Source organism: Hemiscyllium ocellatum, chromosome 14 (genome assembly GCF_020745735.1).
Source record: "Hemiscyllium ocellatum isolate sHemOce1 chromosome 14, sHemOce1.pat.X.cur, whole genome shotgun sequence".
In the NCBI taxonomy this organism is placed as follows: domain Eukaryota; kingdom Metazoa; phylum Chordata; class Chondrichthyes; order Orectolobiformes; family Hemiscylliidae; genus Hemiscyllium; species Hemiscyllium ocellatum.
This window is the reverse complement of record NC_083414.1, coordinates 21,449,571-21,468,423: the sequence shown is the minus strand read 5'-3', so window position 1 is coordinate 21,468,423 and position 18,853 is coordinate 21,449,571. Positions and strand designations below refer to the sequence as shown.

At 37.7% G+C, this 18,853-nt stretch overlaps 2 protein-coding genes across 2 annotated transcripts in view; one reads left to right on the top strand and one right to left on the bottom strand.

Moving 5' to 3' along the window:
• The window catches only part of stab1 (stabilin 1), a 287,180-nt gene extending 283,009 nt beyond the window's left edge, over positions 1 to 4,171 (top strand). The window contains exons 68-69 of the mRNA XM_060835476.1: positions 322 to 441; positions 3,181 to 4,171. Coding sequence (XP_060691459.1) covers positions 322 to 441; positions 3,181 to 3,234 — 174 coding nt within the window. The 3' untranslated portion in view covers positions 3,235 to 4,171. The remainder of the gene's footprint in view (positions 1 to 321; positions 442 to 3,180) is intronic.
• A 2,984-nt stretch (positions 4,172 to 7,155) lies between these two features.
• nt5dc2 (5'-nucleotidase domain containing 2) overlaps positions 7,156 to 18,853 on the bottom strand; it is a 64,644-nt gene continuing 52,946 nt past the window's right edge. The window contains exons 12-14 of the mRNA XM_060835474.1: positions 13,962 to 14,102; positions 12,727 to 12,791; positions 7,156 to 9,943 (exon numbers count right to left, since the gene is read on the bottom strand). Of these exons, the coding sequence (XP_060691457.1) occupies positions 9,682 to 9,943; positions 12,727 to 12,791; positions 13,962 to 14,102 (468 nt within the window). The 3' untranslated portion in view covers positions 7,156 to 9,681. The remainder of the gene's footprint in view (positions 9,944 to 12,726; positions 12,792 to 13,961; positions 14,103 to 18,853) is intronic.

Here is an 18,853-nt window from a genome sequence, read left to right as displayed (position 1 = left end):
CAAAATTTGAAGTGGAGGATATAAAGTGCTTCCTTTTACTAAATAGCAGAATTTTAAATGGTTGAACTGCTGAAGTATTCAAGTCCAGACTTCAAGATTCCCAGGCCTAGGCGAGCCATAGATTGACATAGCCTATGTAAATTTCACAAGATTGGATTTATCCTTACTGAGAGAATGAGTGTATTCCTTTTGACAGACTTGCAAGTGACTCTGAAATACAATTAATTTCTAAGAGACCAGATGCTAACAGAATAACAGATACTTTAGCTATACATAATCTATGTTTAATAAAATTTAAACTTATGTTTTATACATTATTAGGCTAATGATGATGATGGTATAGGCCTCAGTGCAGAGGACAATCCTGCTCTGGTTTCTGTGCCAAATCCAGTGTACGGAGCATATGGTATAGTTACAGATAGCACCACTGAACCATTTGAGGTAAGTGGCTACTAAATATACTCAAGCTAGAGAATGGTTTTCAAATGTTTAACATAGATGTTTGGATGGAAGTTAAAAGACAGAATTATTTCTTTAGGAAGAAATATTGAGCATGTGAGAGAAAAGCTGCTTGAATTTTGTTTTAGTAGAAATCACCTAAAGTTATCAACCAATTTTATAATAAATTCCAAAATTCACATTTAATCAAAAAGGGCTTAGAATAGTTTATTTTTTGTCACATGTATCCCAGTTTTGGAGTACAGTGAAAAGTTTTTAAAAATGGCTGCCTCTAATGGCACCATCTTAGGTACAAAATACTTTGGTACAAATCTTGGATGCAAAAGAGGAATAAGTAAAATTTGTAGTATTACTTATTTCTAACTGTGTTTTTTAGAGACTAAGATAGTTATGACATAGTTAAAAAGATTGATATTACATTCTGATAAAGATTTTCAAATAGCAGCAGCTCAGCATATGGTCAGACCGCTCACACCAGGCCACTGTCAAACTGACTGTCCTGCTCCACTTCAAGCTTCCAGTTCGCTTCATACCAGTACTTCCTTGCACCAAGGAAGTTGTGCTGCTTCAGGACTCTTTCCCCTTGCATTGCTCCAGGACTGCTTAAAATAAAAAAAAACGGCAGAGCAGAGGAGCTCCCTACTCTGCCCACTGACTTGCTGGCTTAATGAAACTGGTGTGATTTTAGTGTCAGTGGGAGGCAGGACACTGGCCTTAAAATAAAAAGCATTTTCATCTTCCAAGTGACCATAGCAAAGGGAGGTAAAAGTTGGCTATTAAACTCCATTGGTGGACCAATTACTTTTCCCTCCAAAACCTGCACTTTTTTTTTCTGTTCCATTAACTAATACCATTTCAGGTTTACCACGCCTGTACCTGCCAAACTGGAGCTGGTCAGCTAGACCAAGCATGTATGCCTTCTGACTTAAGATTTTCAATTTATTAAGAAGCCAGCTAATGGCCTGAACATAGCCATTTAAAGGAAGTGGCCAACTTTACATTCAATCCCATTGATAGCTTTCTTTGCGCTCTGCAAAGTTGGCAGAATCAAACCAGTGGGCAACCACTAACAGGTCATTAGGCTCATTTTTCTTTTGTCTCACTTTGTCACATCTTGATTTGGAACGTAGAAACGTGGTTTCAGGAAACTTTATGGACACTGATGGGATCAGCTGATGTCGGATTTAGCATCCTTCCTGGACTACACAATGTAGGTTCAGATATTGTGGCTATCTAATGATAGAAGGTGGTTCAAATCCAGTTCCTTATTGAGTATTACTAGACAAAAAAGTTTAGTCACAGGGCCAGCAATTGCCAATGCAAGAATTCGTCCTCAGGTAATAAGATTTCTTCATAACTTCACTGGTTTGTAACAAGGCAGCTTGGATTAAACATCTGTACATCACTGAAGGCTGTAAGTTAGATAGTACAGTTAGTACATATGAAATCTAGCTTCATAAATAGGAGTAAGAGTACAAGTGTAAGAAACTTATAAACCTAAACTGATATTTTGGCTTCATTTGGCATATTGTATGCAGTTCTGGACATGTTGTTTTAGGAAGGATGTAAAGGCATTAGAGGGTCAGAAAAGATCCATGGAAATGGTTCCAGCTATCAGGAGCTTCAGTTACATGGACAGATTAGAGAAGCTACGATTGTTTCGCCTTGAGAACAGAATATTGAGGGGAGCTTCAGTAGGCGTAATTAAAATCATGTTCAGTCTCATCAGCAAGAAGATAGATCCATCTGTTTTATTCTGGTTTTTACTCTTTGTAAGAGCACAGGAATTGGCAAAAAAAAGAGCAAAGGCAATGGGAGACTTTTTTAAAAAGGCACCAAGTGACATAGTATCCAAGTGGCGGTAGAGGCAGATTAAATCATGGCTTCCAATAGGGAACTGTCTTATAGCCTTGCACATTTTTCTTCAGCCTGAGAAAAGTAGCAGGTTAGTTGTATTTAGTGAATTGCATTTGCACACAAGTGGCATAGACAAAGTTATAGCACTGAGGCTGTTGATCTGTTATGTGGAAGCATAACTAACTTAATTGGGTTCAGCAGTTCCAGGAAATACAATTTTCAAAAAGAATTTTGCAATGTGACTTAAAATTATGATACTATTGAACAAAAAAAAGACATTATGCTTTAAGTCTTGGAATAAAAAGTTTTTACCTAACTCTTCGATTGCCTATTACTTACCCAAATCTATCAAACAAAGTCATATTTAGTTGCAAAGTTTTCACTCGGCGAAACTCATCCCTAAATGGGTGGCATGGTGGTTAGCACTGCTGCCTCACAGCACCATGGACCCAGGTTTGATTCTAGCCTCAGAGTTTGCATATGCTCCCAATGTCTGCATGGGTTTCCTCCATGTGCTCGGATTTCTTCCCACAGTCCAAAGTAGTGCAGGTCAGGTGAACTGGCCATGCTAAGTTGCCCATAGTGTACAGGGATGTCTAGGTTAAGTGCATTAGTCAGAGTTAAACTGTAGAGTTGTAGGGGAATGGGTCTGGGTGAGTTACTCTTCAGAGAGTCAGTGTGGACTTGGGCTGAAGGGCCTGTTTCCACACTGTAGGGATTCTATGATTCTAAATAAAAGCAACTTTCATGCAAATAAATATAATAGACATAGAAAGGTGTATTATTTAGACATGTTGCCTTGACCAAAAATGAAACTACTGTTCAAGAATTTGCTGATTTTAAAAAGTTTGTCTTTAAATACAGGACAATGATGAATATGAATATTATTCAGACACACAGAACATTCTACAGGATTGAGGAACCAGACCTCTGCTTTTTCTTTTAAAAAACTACCGCTCATACCTGTACCATTTTAGTGCAATGTATGACGATGCTACGGGAACAAAGTATAGGCTCCAACGAAGGACAGGCTGTACGATAGCAACGAAATAAAATGAATCATTGGACTTGGTGTCCAATTACTTTTTGTACTGATGTGTGGGCACACTGTCAGGTCACCAAACATGTGGAATGCACAAATTGAATTGCATTTTTACAATAGTCTGGTGACTCTAGAAAGACTGAAAATTTATTTTTTCATTTTGTACTAATAGGCAAAGATAACATTGTTTATATATAAAAAGTTGTAATACTCATCTTTTTACAAGTAGATGTATAAAGAAGGCCACTGTATACTTTTCTTTGACTATGTTAAAATGCAGAATATATACCAACAACTGAATGTCATTTCTTTACTTCCAAGATGTTAAAAGTGCAAAATAAAGGCAGAATTTCTCAGCAGGTCTGGCAGAAATTAAGACAAAAATTACAGGTGACATTTTCATTTAAAAAACCTCAGTGGGACAGTTCTGATGAAGATCTACTCGAAATGAATTAACAATTTCTGCTCGCTGATGCTGACAGCTCCACTGCTGTTCCTGCATTTTTTTTTGTTTCTGACTAACAAAATACCTACTAAAGCAATCTTTTGTTCACTCTTTTTGAATGGTTTCAAAAACTATTGTATGTTTAACATGAATGGGACTGCCTGTCGAAAGGAACAGTTAATGAAAATCATATGCATTAAGTATCATAACATGAATTTCAACCAGAAACAAAGCATTGCAAAACAGATGATTAATTGCTGTTGAGATCACATTTTTCAGGACTAAGTCACTAGTGCTTCATTTCTTCAAAAACCAAGGTTTGTTATATGCCAGACATCAAATCTTCCATGAAAATTTGAAAATAAAAAAAAACTGTTTTATTATAACTGTCTGCATGAATGTTCTGTTCAAGAACCTAATCACTATGATTAACAAATACTTGAGACCTTCCATTATCTGGCGTGAAGAATGTAAATCTTAAGCCAGTTCAGTTCTTTTGGGACTGGTGAGTTTTTAGCACGAATAATTACATATTAGAATCGACCACTAGGTGGCAGTGTTTCCAAACGTTATGTCAGCTTATTGAATGCATTATTAAATTTAGTATTATGTATTAGTGTTAAAAATCACATTGCACCATGAAATTTTATTCAGATCACTAATATTTTATATAGAGATTCTAGAAATCACATGCTTTGTATATTTAACAATAATATGATTAAGGACACAAAATCAGGAGACTTTGTAAACTAAGGAAGGAAGGACTGGCATTAAATGCAAAAACAAATCTACAAATGACCTACATTTTTGTATTGTGCACATTCATGGATTCAGTTGTGAAGCTTTTATGTGGAAATATTCAGTTAACCTGATGGGTAATGATGATACTTCCCGACTTTGCCCAGTTACATCACCCTTTAGATACTAACTTCACAATTCACACATGTAGTCAATGATTTTAAAAATAAATCAAATCTCAATTAAAGACCTTAGGCAATTGTCATTTGAGTGACCTCATCCAAACCAAAAAAAGTTTGTTACAACTAGAAAGGAATTTCAGTTCACTTTCCTAGTTTATTATTTATGAAGGATACAGTGCAGACATTACAACATCCACTTTAGTTTAAAACTCAGACTTTAGTATTTAACATCTAAATGAAAGGTTTTAAAGTAAACAAGTCAAAATTGTGTTAATCAGTGTGTAACACTGACAGTTCATAACTGAAAGCTACAAGCCAAAAACAAAAGAAGCTGCCACCTCTAAGTCAAGGTATCAGAGCAACAGTTCACTGGCAGTTACTACAGGAGACTTCAATTTCTTCACATTAAACATCAATTCAGCTCAGCTTGAACACCCAAATCTTTGAAGACAAAACTATGGAGACATGTCAAATACATAATGAAACATATAGAGCGCCAAGTTGGAAAATGTCACAACCAGTTTGCCATTTGCTGAACATTGCAAAAGCACAAAAAACTTTGCCCAGCTTGGAAAGCAAGACAACTCGGTTACCCCATTTCAAGAGCTCCATGATCAAAAAGTTGCATGAAGACTGCTACGGTGAGATCAAAATTGTGAAATGGAGAGTTTTTAATTAAAAAGAAAAAACTCTACCTACTTCAGCTATTGACCTTTTGGATAAAACTTAAAACAATAACAATCAAGTATCATCTTGATACTAAAATTCTCAATCCAATTTTAAAACCTCTCCAGGGTTTTGCATCCGCCCTATATCTACAATGTCCTTCAGCCTCATAACTAGAATAGCTGCATGCCTCTAATACTGGCCTTGTGCCTCACCAAATCTAAATGCTGTACCAATGGCTATGTCTTGAAGTCCTAGGCTCTAGAATTCCCTCCCTAAATCTCTACAGCACCTCTTCCTCACTTCCTTCCTTTGAGACATTCCAGGAAACATCCTAATTTGAGCAAACGCTTGGTCGGTCATAACTTTAATAATGCTGTTGTGAAGCATTTTGGGATACATCATTAAATTGATGGTACTCTGTAGGTCAGTGCAGTTGTTGGCTCAACTGAACAATCTTCATGAACAAAGCTATTCATCTCCAGATCAAAAAAAAGGTGATGTTTTTGCATGACCTCCCACGGTGCTGCAAAAGAGTCATGGAAAATCTGGGAAATTAAATCAGAAGCTTTACAAGATACATTTTATGTGCTAGAGATACTTAAAGTTGTGCAACTTCTAAATGGTGTGTTGGAAAAGTGGGGAACTTTGCAGCCAAGAAACAATTTACCAGATTAAAAAAAACTAAGTTTTTAACATAGCTTGGAACACAAAATTGCACAACAGCCTGATAGTTTGCAACTTCAAAACGTCACTGTTGGAGTTCCTAATCTCAAATCAGGGCAGCTGATGGTTGTACCATAAATCTTTCAAGCTGTTGGTTACAGAGGAACGTGTGCAACAATCTGGCAGCCGAATTGCCAGTCTCACAAACGCAACGGATTTGTGAGCTTTATATGATATGATCAACTTTCCCTTCCATACTGGGAACTGAATTATATGGTGATCTGGACAAGTGGTCAATAATAAGCTGCCTTTACTATCCCAAGCAAAACACTTCCAACAGTCATTGCCATCATTCTGGACTTAATCCACAAGGTGTAAAGAAGTACAGAACTATAATGCTGAACAGTTCCAGTGTACTAAATTTGAAATATATGTGTAAAGGTTGTTTCTGGCTTTTGATACTTAACTGCAGAGGAGTTCAGAATAGATGTTCAGTTAATTAATTTTAAATAAAAAATGTACAGAAATTAACAATTCTTTCAAAGTCACATAAAAGATCAACTTAAAATAAAATGCTTACTAAAATGGTAGGCACCTCTTTCATCTCAGTCTGCTGTTGATTAAGCAAAACACTGCTTAGTTCTTCAGCATTCGTAAAACTAGGAGCATTGAATTTTAAAAGAATGTTATTGGGAATCCAGTGAATTTTCACTGTACTGATGCATTGAATGGACTGATAAGTACATGATTTTGATCATCATGTGGCAGATTCACAATTTTTACTGAAGCCATCAGGGCAACAAAAAAAAAGGGGGAGAGAAAGCTGAAAATGGTACCCTTTCCAAATCTCAAAACATTAGAAACTGGAACGTTAAAACAAAACTCCAATGAACTGACATCTTAAAGTGTTAATGTTCAGACTTATACAAATCTGAAAAATGTGTTGCTGGAAAAGCGCAGCAGGTCAGGCAGCATCCAAAGAGCAGGAGAATCGACATTTCGAGCATAAGCTCTTCTTCAAGAATCCCTGCTCAGTTATGCCCGAAATGTCGATTCTCCTGCTCCTTGGATGCTGCCTGACCTGCTGCGCTTTTCCAGCAACACATTTTCAGCTCTGATCTCCAGCATCTGCAGTCCTCACTTTCTCCCAGATTTATACAAATGTGTATATTTAAACCACAGAGCAGCCAAGTTAAAAAAGGTCAAAACCAAACTATAAACAGCACTATATAATGTTAAATCTTCAAAAATCATTACTCCATCAAGCTTGTTCTGCAGATTGGAACTTTAACTCAATGCAATTAGTGCATGCACGTCTCATTCCAGGGATCACAGCTGGTTATTCAAAATAAATTAACAAAACAAAGAAGAAAACAAATTTTCTTAGTGGGTTCTTTTCACCCAGAGTGTTTAAAATCTCAAGAGCATCTGCAGTATTTCTCTTCATTTCTAAGCAATTTACTGTCCTGTAAATAAGCAGTAACCTGGACTCCTGCACAGGGTACCTGAACGACATGCCTGAAGGAACAGGTCAGCTTAGCAGCAAAATACCAACATGGGCTGCACATCCCACAGCAATGGCACCATTAATGCACTACCAATGATGGAACAAAAACTTTTGATTTTCAATATTTCTTAAACAAATTTATTCAAGACTCAATAAAATGACCTATTGATGTAGATAAGCATGCCAGTAGAAGCTTAAAATCAGTTTACTCGTGGCAGCACTTTGCATCAAACCTTACATCTAACATCCAGCCTTCTTACTTGAACCACAGTTTGCATTTCTGTATTGCCAACTAGTGTGATTAGATTAGACTTACAGTGTGGAAACAGGCCCTTCGGCCCAACAAGTCCACACCGACCCGCCGAAGCGAAACCCACCCATACCCCTACATTACCCCTTACCTAACACTATGGGCAATTTAGCATGGCCAATTCACCTGACCCGCACATCTTTGGACTGTGGGAGGAAACCGGAGCACCCGGAGGAAACCCACGCAGACACGGGGAGAACGTGCAAACTCCACACAGTCAGTCGCCTGAGTCGGGAATTGAACCCGGGTCTTCAGGCGCTGTGAGGCAGCAGTGCTAACCACTGTGCCACCGTTCATCCCATACCTCATGACAACCTTTTGCTGTCCCACTGGAGGCACAGCCTTCAGTTATCAAATCCTTCCAAAACTTATCTGCCTAGCTACAACTATTTTTTTAAAAACTTTTCACTATCCCTTCAACCAACTTACTCAACTCTAATCTCCAAAAAGTGCTTCAGGTTATCTTACTACAATAAAAAAAATGCAAATTCTTTGTAACCATGATTAAATGCCAGTAATATCTTCACTTAAAGTTTTCTATTATTTTTGTCACATTGTAAAACATATGTAAACTGGTAAAAGTATCATTCTTTGTTCCCTTTCAAGTCTTTCTTCATGGTGATGGTTTTATGACTACTGTGCCCAGAATAAGTTCATTCTGTCCTGTGCCAAACTTGTCCCAGAGAGTCAGGCTAACCTGTTAGTTCACAAGGAATACAATGTCTGTATATATTGTCTGTGCATGAAATTGGTCTTAAGCATCTTTGAATACTAAAACTCTGGTGAACCCTTAAAATGATAATTCCAATGTAATACTAATTAATGGACATAATTGAAATAAGCATTTGCATTTCTCTCTCATGATGGCCCTCAGAATATTGCAGTATGCTAAAACAAATTTGGTCCAGTGTCAGAATTGGAGAGAAGATCACACGAGTGTGATTACATATTTAATGGTTTTGGGGAGCAAATGAGTTTCAGAAAAGCTTAAGAAAACCTTGAGAGAAGAACCAACTTTGCAGATTTGAATACCTGCAATTACTGTACCTTGTGGACATTAGAAGCTTGTAATCTGGTCTAGATCACATGGTAGAAAACACCTTTCAAAAGCACCTAAAGAACCAGTGCATAAGCACATTGATTTTAACTTCAAACAGCCTGTCTTTATGAGTTTTCAAATGCTTTTTAGCTGGCCTCAAAATGAAAATACTAGTGTGGAATATCTATAAATACAACTATTAATAATTCTTCCCTTTAACAAGTCAAACATGAAAATATATCAAAATGAATTCCATGAGTCATACTGCACATGCATGTTAAACAGAATTCCCCCTCTAATATGCACCTTTAGATTTCTCATTTAAAAGGGGTCGAGGCCCCAAAAACCAACAGCCCGAAATGTGATTCTACAGTTTCACTAAAAATTCAAATCATATGGCCAGAAACAACTATCTGCAAATTGAGGAAAGAAGTGACTGGTCATTGATCAATGACAGCCATCCATCCAGATCTTATACATTCAGTGACACAAGAAAACCTTTGCAGCAGACTTGAATTTCCAAAAAACAAGGGAGAGAAACCACAACTGGGAGAGAGTTGTAGTGGAATAGGGCTGGTTTATGAAGGATTAGTAACATAGCCACTCTACTTCGCTATGATCATTTCAATTACCACTATCATTTTCTATTCAAATGCTCAATTCACACCTTTTCAAAAAAGAATAGGCCACATTGTTTACAACCTTTAGGTAACCTTTTCTCAGATGAAATACACCATTAAAACAAATCTGCAATGAAATTAAAATGGAGTTTATCGCATATGGACCATCTCTTCCAGGAAAGGGGTCTTCATGCAGCCAGTGCAAAGCTGGTCCATCCAGAGCGGCGCTTCATGTTGCAAAGGAGTCCGTCTTGGATAGAAGGTGTAGTTGGTGTCATAGTTTAACAGACAACTGATGGATGACATGTAGATGTCAGAGAATCTGCACAGCCTTCGTGAAAAATAGGTGGGGTTATGATAGGTCCTGAAGATGCTCCCGAACTGGGGATTGAATAAATTCTTGGTCAGAGACCTAAAACAAGATTAGAACAAAACAAACTTATATAGTAACTTCTGAGAAGCTGATACATCATCTTATTGCAATGTTTTCCAGCCATCTTCCATCCCTCAATTTTAAAACCAAGTCAGAACCCTTTTTTCTTAATAAAATCAGACATCTGTGAGGATTTTGTTAATGATAATCATTAGGTCCAACACACACAGGATTGCCTGTTTCATTGACTGGGAGAATCCCACTAACCTTACTGTCCACAGAATGTTACAAGAGATAAAATAATTTATTTTCAAATCATCTGTACACATTTTTTTTTGTATGTTTCATGATTCAATGAAATGGTGGTTAATCTACACCCTTTCTTCATCCACCCCCTTTGTATTTAATGATGTTGAGGATTTTAGAACCAATCAGAAAATGTTGTAAATACACAACACTGCACTGGAGAAGGAAGAAATTGAGTTAACATTTCAGGCAACATTTCTAATGCAAGAGATCTTAGGGAAGGGGAAAAAAGAGGGGTCAAAGAACAACTGGTAATGTCTAGGCAGATTGGTGGGTTTCTGGGGTGGGGTGAAGTGGGGAGACAGAAGAAATAAAATGGCAAAAGAAGGGATTGTGGTGCAAAAAGTGTAATAAGGCAGACCAGACAGACAGACGGACAGACACGGAGGACTTTTAAGGCTTGTATCAGATTACCATCAACAGCTGGCACTGGGGGAGGAAATTGAAATCAAGAAAGAACTTATGATCTGAAATTGGAGATTCCCAGTATTTATATCAACCCTCAATATCCTAGGCTAGTTAAAGTCTAATAGCCAAATCTCAGAGGCCCTAACAGTGCCATTTCTTTGGAATTCTCTTTTATCATATGTAATGCTCAGGTATTTGGCTCTTCACTAGTTGAGGAACCAGAGGATGAAGCACAGTGTGCCAGAATGAACTAAGGAATCTTAGACAATGGTCTTTCAGGCAACTTAGAACAACTGTTTTTCCAAACATTTGACAGCTTATTCATGAAATCCTTGGAATAAACTGATTCAGCAGTGCCTGGATTACTGAAATTTTTGATATGCAACATTTAAAAAAAAACAATATGGCATTTCTGAAACTACAAAATAAACACTCCAATTCTCAATTGGAGAAAAAGTATCCAATATGTCATACAGACCAGCATGGTCTTGGGTTGAATCTCTGATCGATGCTCTGTAGGGCTCAAATAATTTCCCCACCTCAAGATTTCTTGAGAGCTTTTGTTTTTAAATCTGGAGCTTATTTTTCACTTCAATTCCTTAATTCGATGATGCACTCACAGACCAACAACTTTTTCTGTACTAATTTTGACGTTGTAGTGGGGGTTGGACTGAGAAGAAAAATTCCATCAACATCCCTAATCATCACTGGTCCAATAAACTTAAAAACACAATATACATGAAAACATTAATTTTTAGACACCACACCATGTAAATTGGCACAAGATGACAGGTATAATTTATTAACAACTGCTTTTTTACCCCCTTATAAAAAAAACTGACTCTTTCAAACAAAACAAAGTATCCTAAACTGGAGAGCTCACAGTTAAGGCGATGCAAGTTTGTCATTAGCACAGCAGTAATTCATCACTCGATTGATGCTTTGAGATGTGACAATCCCAAATAGTTATGAAATAAAAACTTTGATAGGAAAAAATTGATACAATTATAAGTTGCCATGGCAATCATACACCTCATTGCATTTCGTCCCAGACAGCAGGTCAACTCCTGCGACTTTAATCTAGAGACTGACTCTACATTAATTTGCAAGGAATTTATTACCTTAGTTGTTCTGTTCCAACTAGGGGACTATTTTCTCCCCTTTGCCAAACTATTTCTGACCCACATTCCACACCATTCCCCAGTTTCCCTCTTTCCGCTTTGGAGGCTCACATCCTTCCCAGATCCTCCGCCTCATTCCTTAGACTTGGCACTCTCACTCATGGACATCTATCCCTCATCTCTGTGGCCTTTTTGGTCAGCCTCACGCCATGTTCTAGCTTCCACATTCTCTAGTCTTGCTAACTGCTAGTCACTTTGCTTCTTCAATAAGTTTGGTAGTTAACGGTCAATCATTTAACTGGTTCATTCTCAATGGCAAAATGTCTCTATCGATCAGCAATCCCCTCAAATACACAACCATTTTCTCCCCTTTACTTGGCAATTCTTATGCATTGTCCTGATAAGTAGAAGATGAAAAGCTTTGACAAACTGTCATTTTTCATCAATAATTTAAAAACAATTCTGCAAATTTGGGAATCTTTAGAAGTGTTCACTTAATGAATCAGGACTCTCTCCTTTACGGTTTTCACCAGTTCTCTATTGCCACCAGCCAGTCTACCACCCATGCCAGTTAAATAGGATTCACTAAATGAAACAGCAGATGAGTCACACTCGCCGCTACAATGCAAGCAATAAACCCACCATCAGATGGTGAGTTTCATCTTTGTGGTGCAAGATGCATATATATTAATACCAGCAAAGCATGTTCATTGCTTTGTTGCACTGACTTGCTCTCATTCTGAATGTTGATTTTCATCCAGATTTGAGTGCTTCATTGACAAACCTTTTCACTTTAGCTTGTCCTCTTTCAGATGAAGCCACAAACATACACTGCAAACGGATGTATCTTAATGATTTCCTCAGTATAAAGTCAATTACACTAGTTATACTTGCATAACTCCATGCTTCTGTTTAAAATTATCTTGAGCAAAACGCTGGTGTTTTTTTTCCCCAATATTACAGCAAAATTACAGCACAATACATTACATTAATTCTTGTCTCTCCTTTATCCATTCATTGAGCACTTGTTTAGACTCAGCATCCCGATATACCTGCGGATACAAGATACTGTGATATTACAGAAATATGCTAAATCTTAATTTTCTTTCAACTACTACTCTGGGAACAGTTCAAAAAGTGAAGAATTTTTTTGGGGAATGTGGAAGTAATTTAAATTAAAAACAGAAGCAAAACAACTGCAAATCCTGGGTATCTGAAACAAAAACAAAAATTGCTGGAAAAGCTCAGCAGGTCTGGCAGCATCTGTGCAGCGAAATCAGAGTTAGCATTTCAGGACCAGTGTCCCTTCCTCAGAATTTCTCTAATGAGCTTTTCCAACAATTTGTTTTTGTTAGTAAATCTACATTACATGTGTGTTGAGTTTATGATTCCCCTGCACTAAAACAAAATTATCCAATAAATTAAGCAAAAAGAAGTGATATTTAGTGTCAAAGAAAAGTTAGATTAGTTGATGACAGTTCCAAACTGCTAACAATCTGGAACAGAACAGTCAGTGCAGTTTTCAAACAAATGTAACTTCTAGAGACCAGAAAGCAAACTTTTGTTCAACAATCTGAGCATCATTCTGGAATGTTCTGGCCAACTTAACAATTGTTCATTAAGAATCCAGTGTCATCACTGAATATATTTGTCTCACAGCAAGAAAATGATCAGACATTAGTGGGCGGCACGGTGGCACAGTGGTTAGCACTGCTGCCTCACAGCACCTGAGACCCGGGTTCAATTCCCGACTCAGGTGACTGACTGTGTGGAGTTTGCACGTTCTCCCCGTGTCTGCGTGGGTTTCCACCGGGTGCTCCGGTTTCCTCCCACAGTCCAAAGATGTGCGGGTCAGGTGAATTGGCCATGCTAAATTGTCCGTAGTGTTAGGTAAGGGATAAATGTAGGGGTATGGGTGGGTTTCGCTTCGGCGGGTCGGTGTGGACTTGTTGGGCCGAAGGGCCTGTTTCCACACTAAGTCTAATCTAATCTAAAAAAAACATTCCTGTTTTTACAAGCCTTTCAACTGAAGCAGATAGGACAAGTAGCACAATCAGCAAGAACCACAGGAATAAATGTGAACTAGAGTGTAAAAGAGTAGAGGTATCAAATCTGAAGAAAGTAGAAATCTTTGAAAGGGATGAAATTACTTCAGAATGCGATGAGCTTGCAGATCAGCAAGATTTAGTAGAACTGGGATATTGCAAGAGTATTGACATTACCTGCAGCCTCTCTAGAAGTCCTGTTAGGACCTGTAGCCAAGTCAGCCCATGTGTAAACTGCTCAGTGTTAATGATACTGATTTCTGCATCCAATTCTGGTACGATTGCTCCTGTTCTCCAGCCATGTCGAAGCATTAGGTCCTATTGATCAAGAAAGGCAAATGTAAAATCTACCCATTTTGAATTGCAGTTATTGCGTCTTTCTGTAGAAATCTAATCACATGAGGAAAGGTGGATAATTGATTGATAGTACATCCCACAGGACCAGGAAGACTCAACAACTTAACATTTCAACATGCGTTCTCCCTGATCATTGGACCATTGACATAGGTTGATAGGATTCAAAGATCAAAAAAAAAAAGGAGCTACAGTGGGACTGTAGGGGTGTCAGATTCAATCCTTCATCTATATTTGATTAGTGTATTCAGCTATACAGCCAAATTCTATTTTTCCTCTGAATGTTTTGCTGCCATACAGCTACTTTGAAAAAAAAAATGACAGGCCATTCAATCACAATCCTGTCATTCTTGTAGAAGAACAGTCCCCATGTTGGCACTGATATCAAACAACTCAAATAGCTTCTCATAACTGAACATGGAAGAACAGTGCAGTTATCAGCAGAGTTTTTAGTTTTCAAAGGCTCTTCTACACTAGTGTCCATTCAAAATTTCCTGACTTTCTTCAACAAACAAGTTCAGAATGACCTTGTGATAAAATCCTAGGCTTGTCCTAATCATGGGAAAATATAAAATAACTCATACTTTTATCCCTCTCGGAGGTTCTTGGCCCTATACCACAATTTGGCTCAGTGGTTAGCACTGCTGCCTCACCGCACCAGGATCCTAGGTTTGATTCCAGCCTCGGGTAACTGTCTGTGTGGACTTTGCACATTCTCCCTGTGTCTGCGTGGGTTTCCTCCAGGTGCTCCAGTTTCCTCCCACAGTCCAAAGGTGTGCAGGTTACGTGAATTGGCCATGCTAAATTGACTAATGCACCTAACCCATGGGCAGAGGGAAATGGGTCTGGTTGGGTTACTCTTCGGAAGGTTAGTGTGGACTTGTTGGGCCGAAGAGCCTGCTTTCACACTGTAGGGAATCTAAATCTAATGTCACCTCTGCCTTGCAAATTTCACCCAAAGCCAGATTTAGAACCAAATAAAATTTTCCAGCAGGTCAAACCATTTATTCAGTCAAATTGTGTAAAGGTGTTATTTCTAGCTTTGGATAAAAACAAAAAAACCAAACAAGTTCATGTAAACAGTTACATGGTCCTTCAAAACATTTTATTGGTTATTCACTGAAACGTTGCTGCTGCATTTTTCATTCCAAAAATAGCAAGGCTTTGCACTGAAAGTCCATCTGTGATGCAAAAGTCAATTTATTGAGCTCTATCAATTGACAGAACTTGCTAATAGCCTTTTAGCAAGTCATTATTTTTGAGGACAAATCATGTGTTCAATTTGTTCCATAGAATCTTCTAATCTCTGAATACGATAGGAGATGGATATTGAAGAGAGATTCTCTTTGATTACCCAAAAAGTGAGTTACATAGCTAAAGCTTCAATTCCCAGTTGAGAATCTATCGCCTCTTTCCTTGAGCCTTCATAACTAAGCATAGACTTTGCTCAGCTTTCAAATAATTGCCGCAGAGTTTTAACCAAACACACCTAGTGTGGAAAATAAATGCTCATGACACTGAAATAATTTATTTCTTTACACAGTTCTAAACTGCCTCCCTTTCAAAGAACAACTATTTCATATACCCAGCTTTGGCTGTGACTTCTGCAAACTCTGCCAAACCGAAACCCAAAATCTTTTTCCAAGTTAAGGGGCATTCACCCCAAATCCAAAAGAAGAGAAAAAAAAATTGACTTTCAAAACTGTGTACTTGGAAGAGTTGCAAAAGCAAACTCCTGTTGGCAACCAAGGACCTCCTCCCTGCGTTAGCTTTAAAGAAAAATCCACCACATTTACAGAAATATTGAAACCATGCTGGGGCCAGTGCCAAGTAAACTGAATAACCAGGGCTGTAGAATGGGTTTTAATCCAAGTAAAAAGGTGGTGTGGGGTGGGGTGGGGGAAAAAAATGGAAAATGTAGTCTTAAAGCAAGAGGACATGACAGCATTGCAGGCAGCAATGTGGATAACAATACTCAGAGTGGGATGGGAAGGAATGAAGTGTATAGAGAAAAGCTCAAAAAAAAAGGGGCAGAAAAAGATAAAATTAATAGCTATTTACTCAAATATATGGAGTATTCAAAACAAAATAAATTAATGCCACAATTCCAGGTTAATGGATATAATCTTACAACCAATACACAGATACGTTTACAAGACAACCAAAGCAAGAAACTTAACATTCAAAATAGGACTTCAAAAAGGATAGGCAGGAAAGAAAAAAAAAGTGTGGTGAGATAGCATTGTTAGCACAGAGATGGAATAAATACAATAGCAAGATCAGAAGTTGAAGAATCCAAATAGGTGGCAGTAAGAAATTTTTTTAAAAAAGGGGAAGATGACACTGGTAAGAGTAGTTTAAAAATCAGTCCCTAACAGTAGTTATATAGTGGGACAGAAAATCAGGAAGATCAAGGTCATGTTAAAAAAAAGTAATGTAGATTACAATAGTCACATTGTAGCAAGGAGGAACAATGTGTGTTGTAGATCCAACCAGGAATCAGGCTATTTGCATCTGGTGATTTGTAATAATGCAGGCTTAATAAATGATGCCCAACTAAAAGATCTGTTAGGAAACAGTGACCATAAACATGGCAGAATTTAGCATTCAGTTGGGAAGGGAAGAAGTTGGGACAGAAACAATGTTAAGCTTAATCAAGGGCAAATACAAAATGAATAAGAACAGAGTTATCTGGAGTGGACTGGGAAAGGTATTTAGCAGCAAGATGATTAAGGGACCACAGCAGATACTTAATAGTTCAAAGCTTAAACAAACAGCAAAAGATAGAACCCAGAGGACAAAGAAGGATTCAAAGAAGGGAAATGAAGGATAATACCAAATTGAAAGAAAAAACAAATACAATGTGACAAAAGATCAGTGATAAACCAGAGGATTAAAAAAAGTTTGAAAAGCCAGCAAAAAGAACTTTTGAGGTAAACTTGCAGGAAATAAAAGATATTCAGCATCAGCTTTTTAAAATAAGTAAAAAAGGAAGAGGAAAACTAAAGTTAACGTGGAGTCCTTAGGAGAATGGAGGCTGAGGAAATAGTAATGATGGAGTTCTAGGAAATGGCAGTGGCATTGTATACATAAGTACAATATAGTCAAAGTAGAACACATTTATGTCTTCCGAAAATTCTAAATAAGTCGAGGAGCAAATAGAAAAAGAAAAACTAAATAATTACCAATAGAGAAAAATTAACACGGAGTCTAATGGGGCTAAAAACTTGAGCCCCCTGGACCGAACAGGGTGAAACTAGGATATTTTTAAAAAGCAGCTACAGACATAGTGGATGCACTGACAGTAATCTTTCAAGAATCCTTAGATTCTGGAAGAGTGCCAATACATAAAAAAACTGGGAAAGCAAAAAAAAACGTTTTACTTAAAACAGGGAAGGAGACAAAAAAAAAAGACCTGTTAGCTTAACATCTTCTAAACAACAGGATGTTAGAGTCTATTATAAAGGATGTACATTTAGAAACACATATGATTCAGCAGAGTCAGCACCACTTCATGAGGGGGAACCCATGCCTAACAAGTTTAGAATTATTTGAGAAGGTAACAAGTAGGATAGATAAATGGGGAAGTAATGGATCTAATTAATATGGATTTTCAGAAGGCATTTATAAATGCACTGTTATTAAGGAGACTAAACATACAAGAGCCCACAATGTAGGAGATAGCATATTGGCATGGACGTAGGACTAGAGACAATGACTGCGGTAAGAATGGCAATTTGAAATAATGGAGTGCCACAAGGAACAGTGCTGGAACCACAAGTATTCACAATATAAATTAATGACTTGGAGGAGGAAAGTGAATAGACTATAGCCAAGTTTCCAGATGACAAAAAAATAGGTGAGAAGGCAGTAGGGAGTTGACAAGGAGTCTACAGCGTGGCTACAGTCAGGTTAAGCCAGTAGGCAAATACTTGGCAGACAGAATATGTGAGGTCATGGACTTTGACAGGAAGAATAGAGAAGCTGGATATTACTTAAACCAAGAAAGACTGCAGAAAGTTTCAGCACTAAAAAGGGATTTGCGTGTCCTCCTACAAAAATCAGAAAAGGCCAGCTCACATGTCAGCATGTAATAGTAAAGGCAAATGGAATGTTGGCTTTACTTCAAAAAAGGGAAAAGAGAGTATAAATGTAGGAAGATTGTGCTAAAAGCTATAAAAGCCTACAAATTATGCCACAGGTGGCAGACACAGAATGGTTTTCCTCCCCTTATCCAAGTTTAGTAGCATTAGAGGCAGTTCAGAGAAGGTTCACTTGACTGATGAAGAGCTTTTGCCCAAAATGTCGATTTTACTGCTCCTCAGATGCTACCTGAACAGCTGTGCTTTTCCAGCACCACTCAAATCTAGTCACTTGACTAATTCCAGGTATGGAAAGACAATCACGAGGAGAGGCTGAATACGTTGGACCTGCACACATTGGAAGTTTGAGAATGGGGTCAACATTATTGAAACATACAAAAATTCTTGAGATTTGTTGGGGTACATATGGAAAGGTTGTTTCCTCTTGTGGGAGAGTCTGCGTCCACAGAATATAATCTCAGAAATAAAATGTTGCCCATTTAAAGCAGGGATGAGGAAAACATTCTTCTCTCAATGGAATGAATGGCCTACTTATGCTCCTATATCTTATGGTGTCAAGTTAATAATCAAGCCCCTTTTGACCTAACAGACTAAAAACCCATAATCCACTAG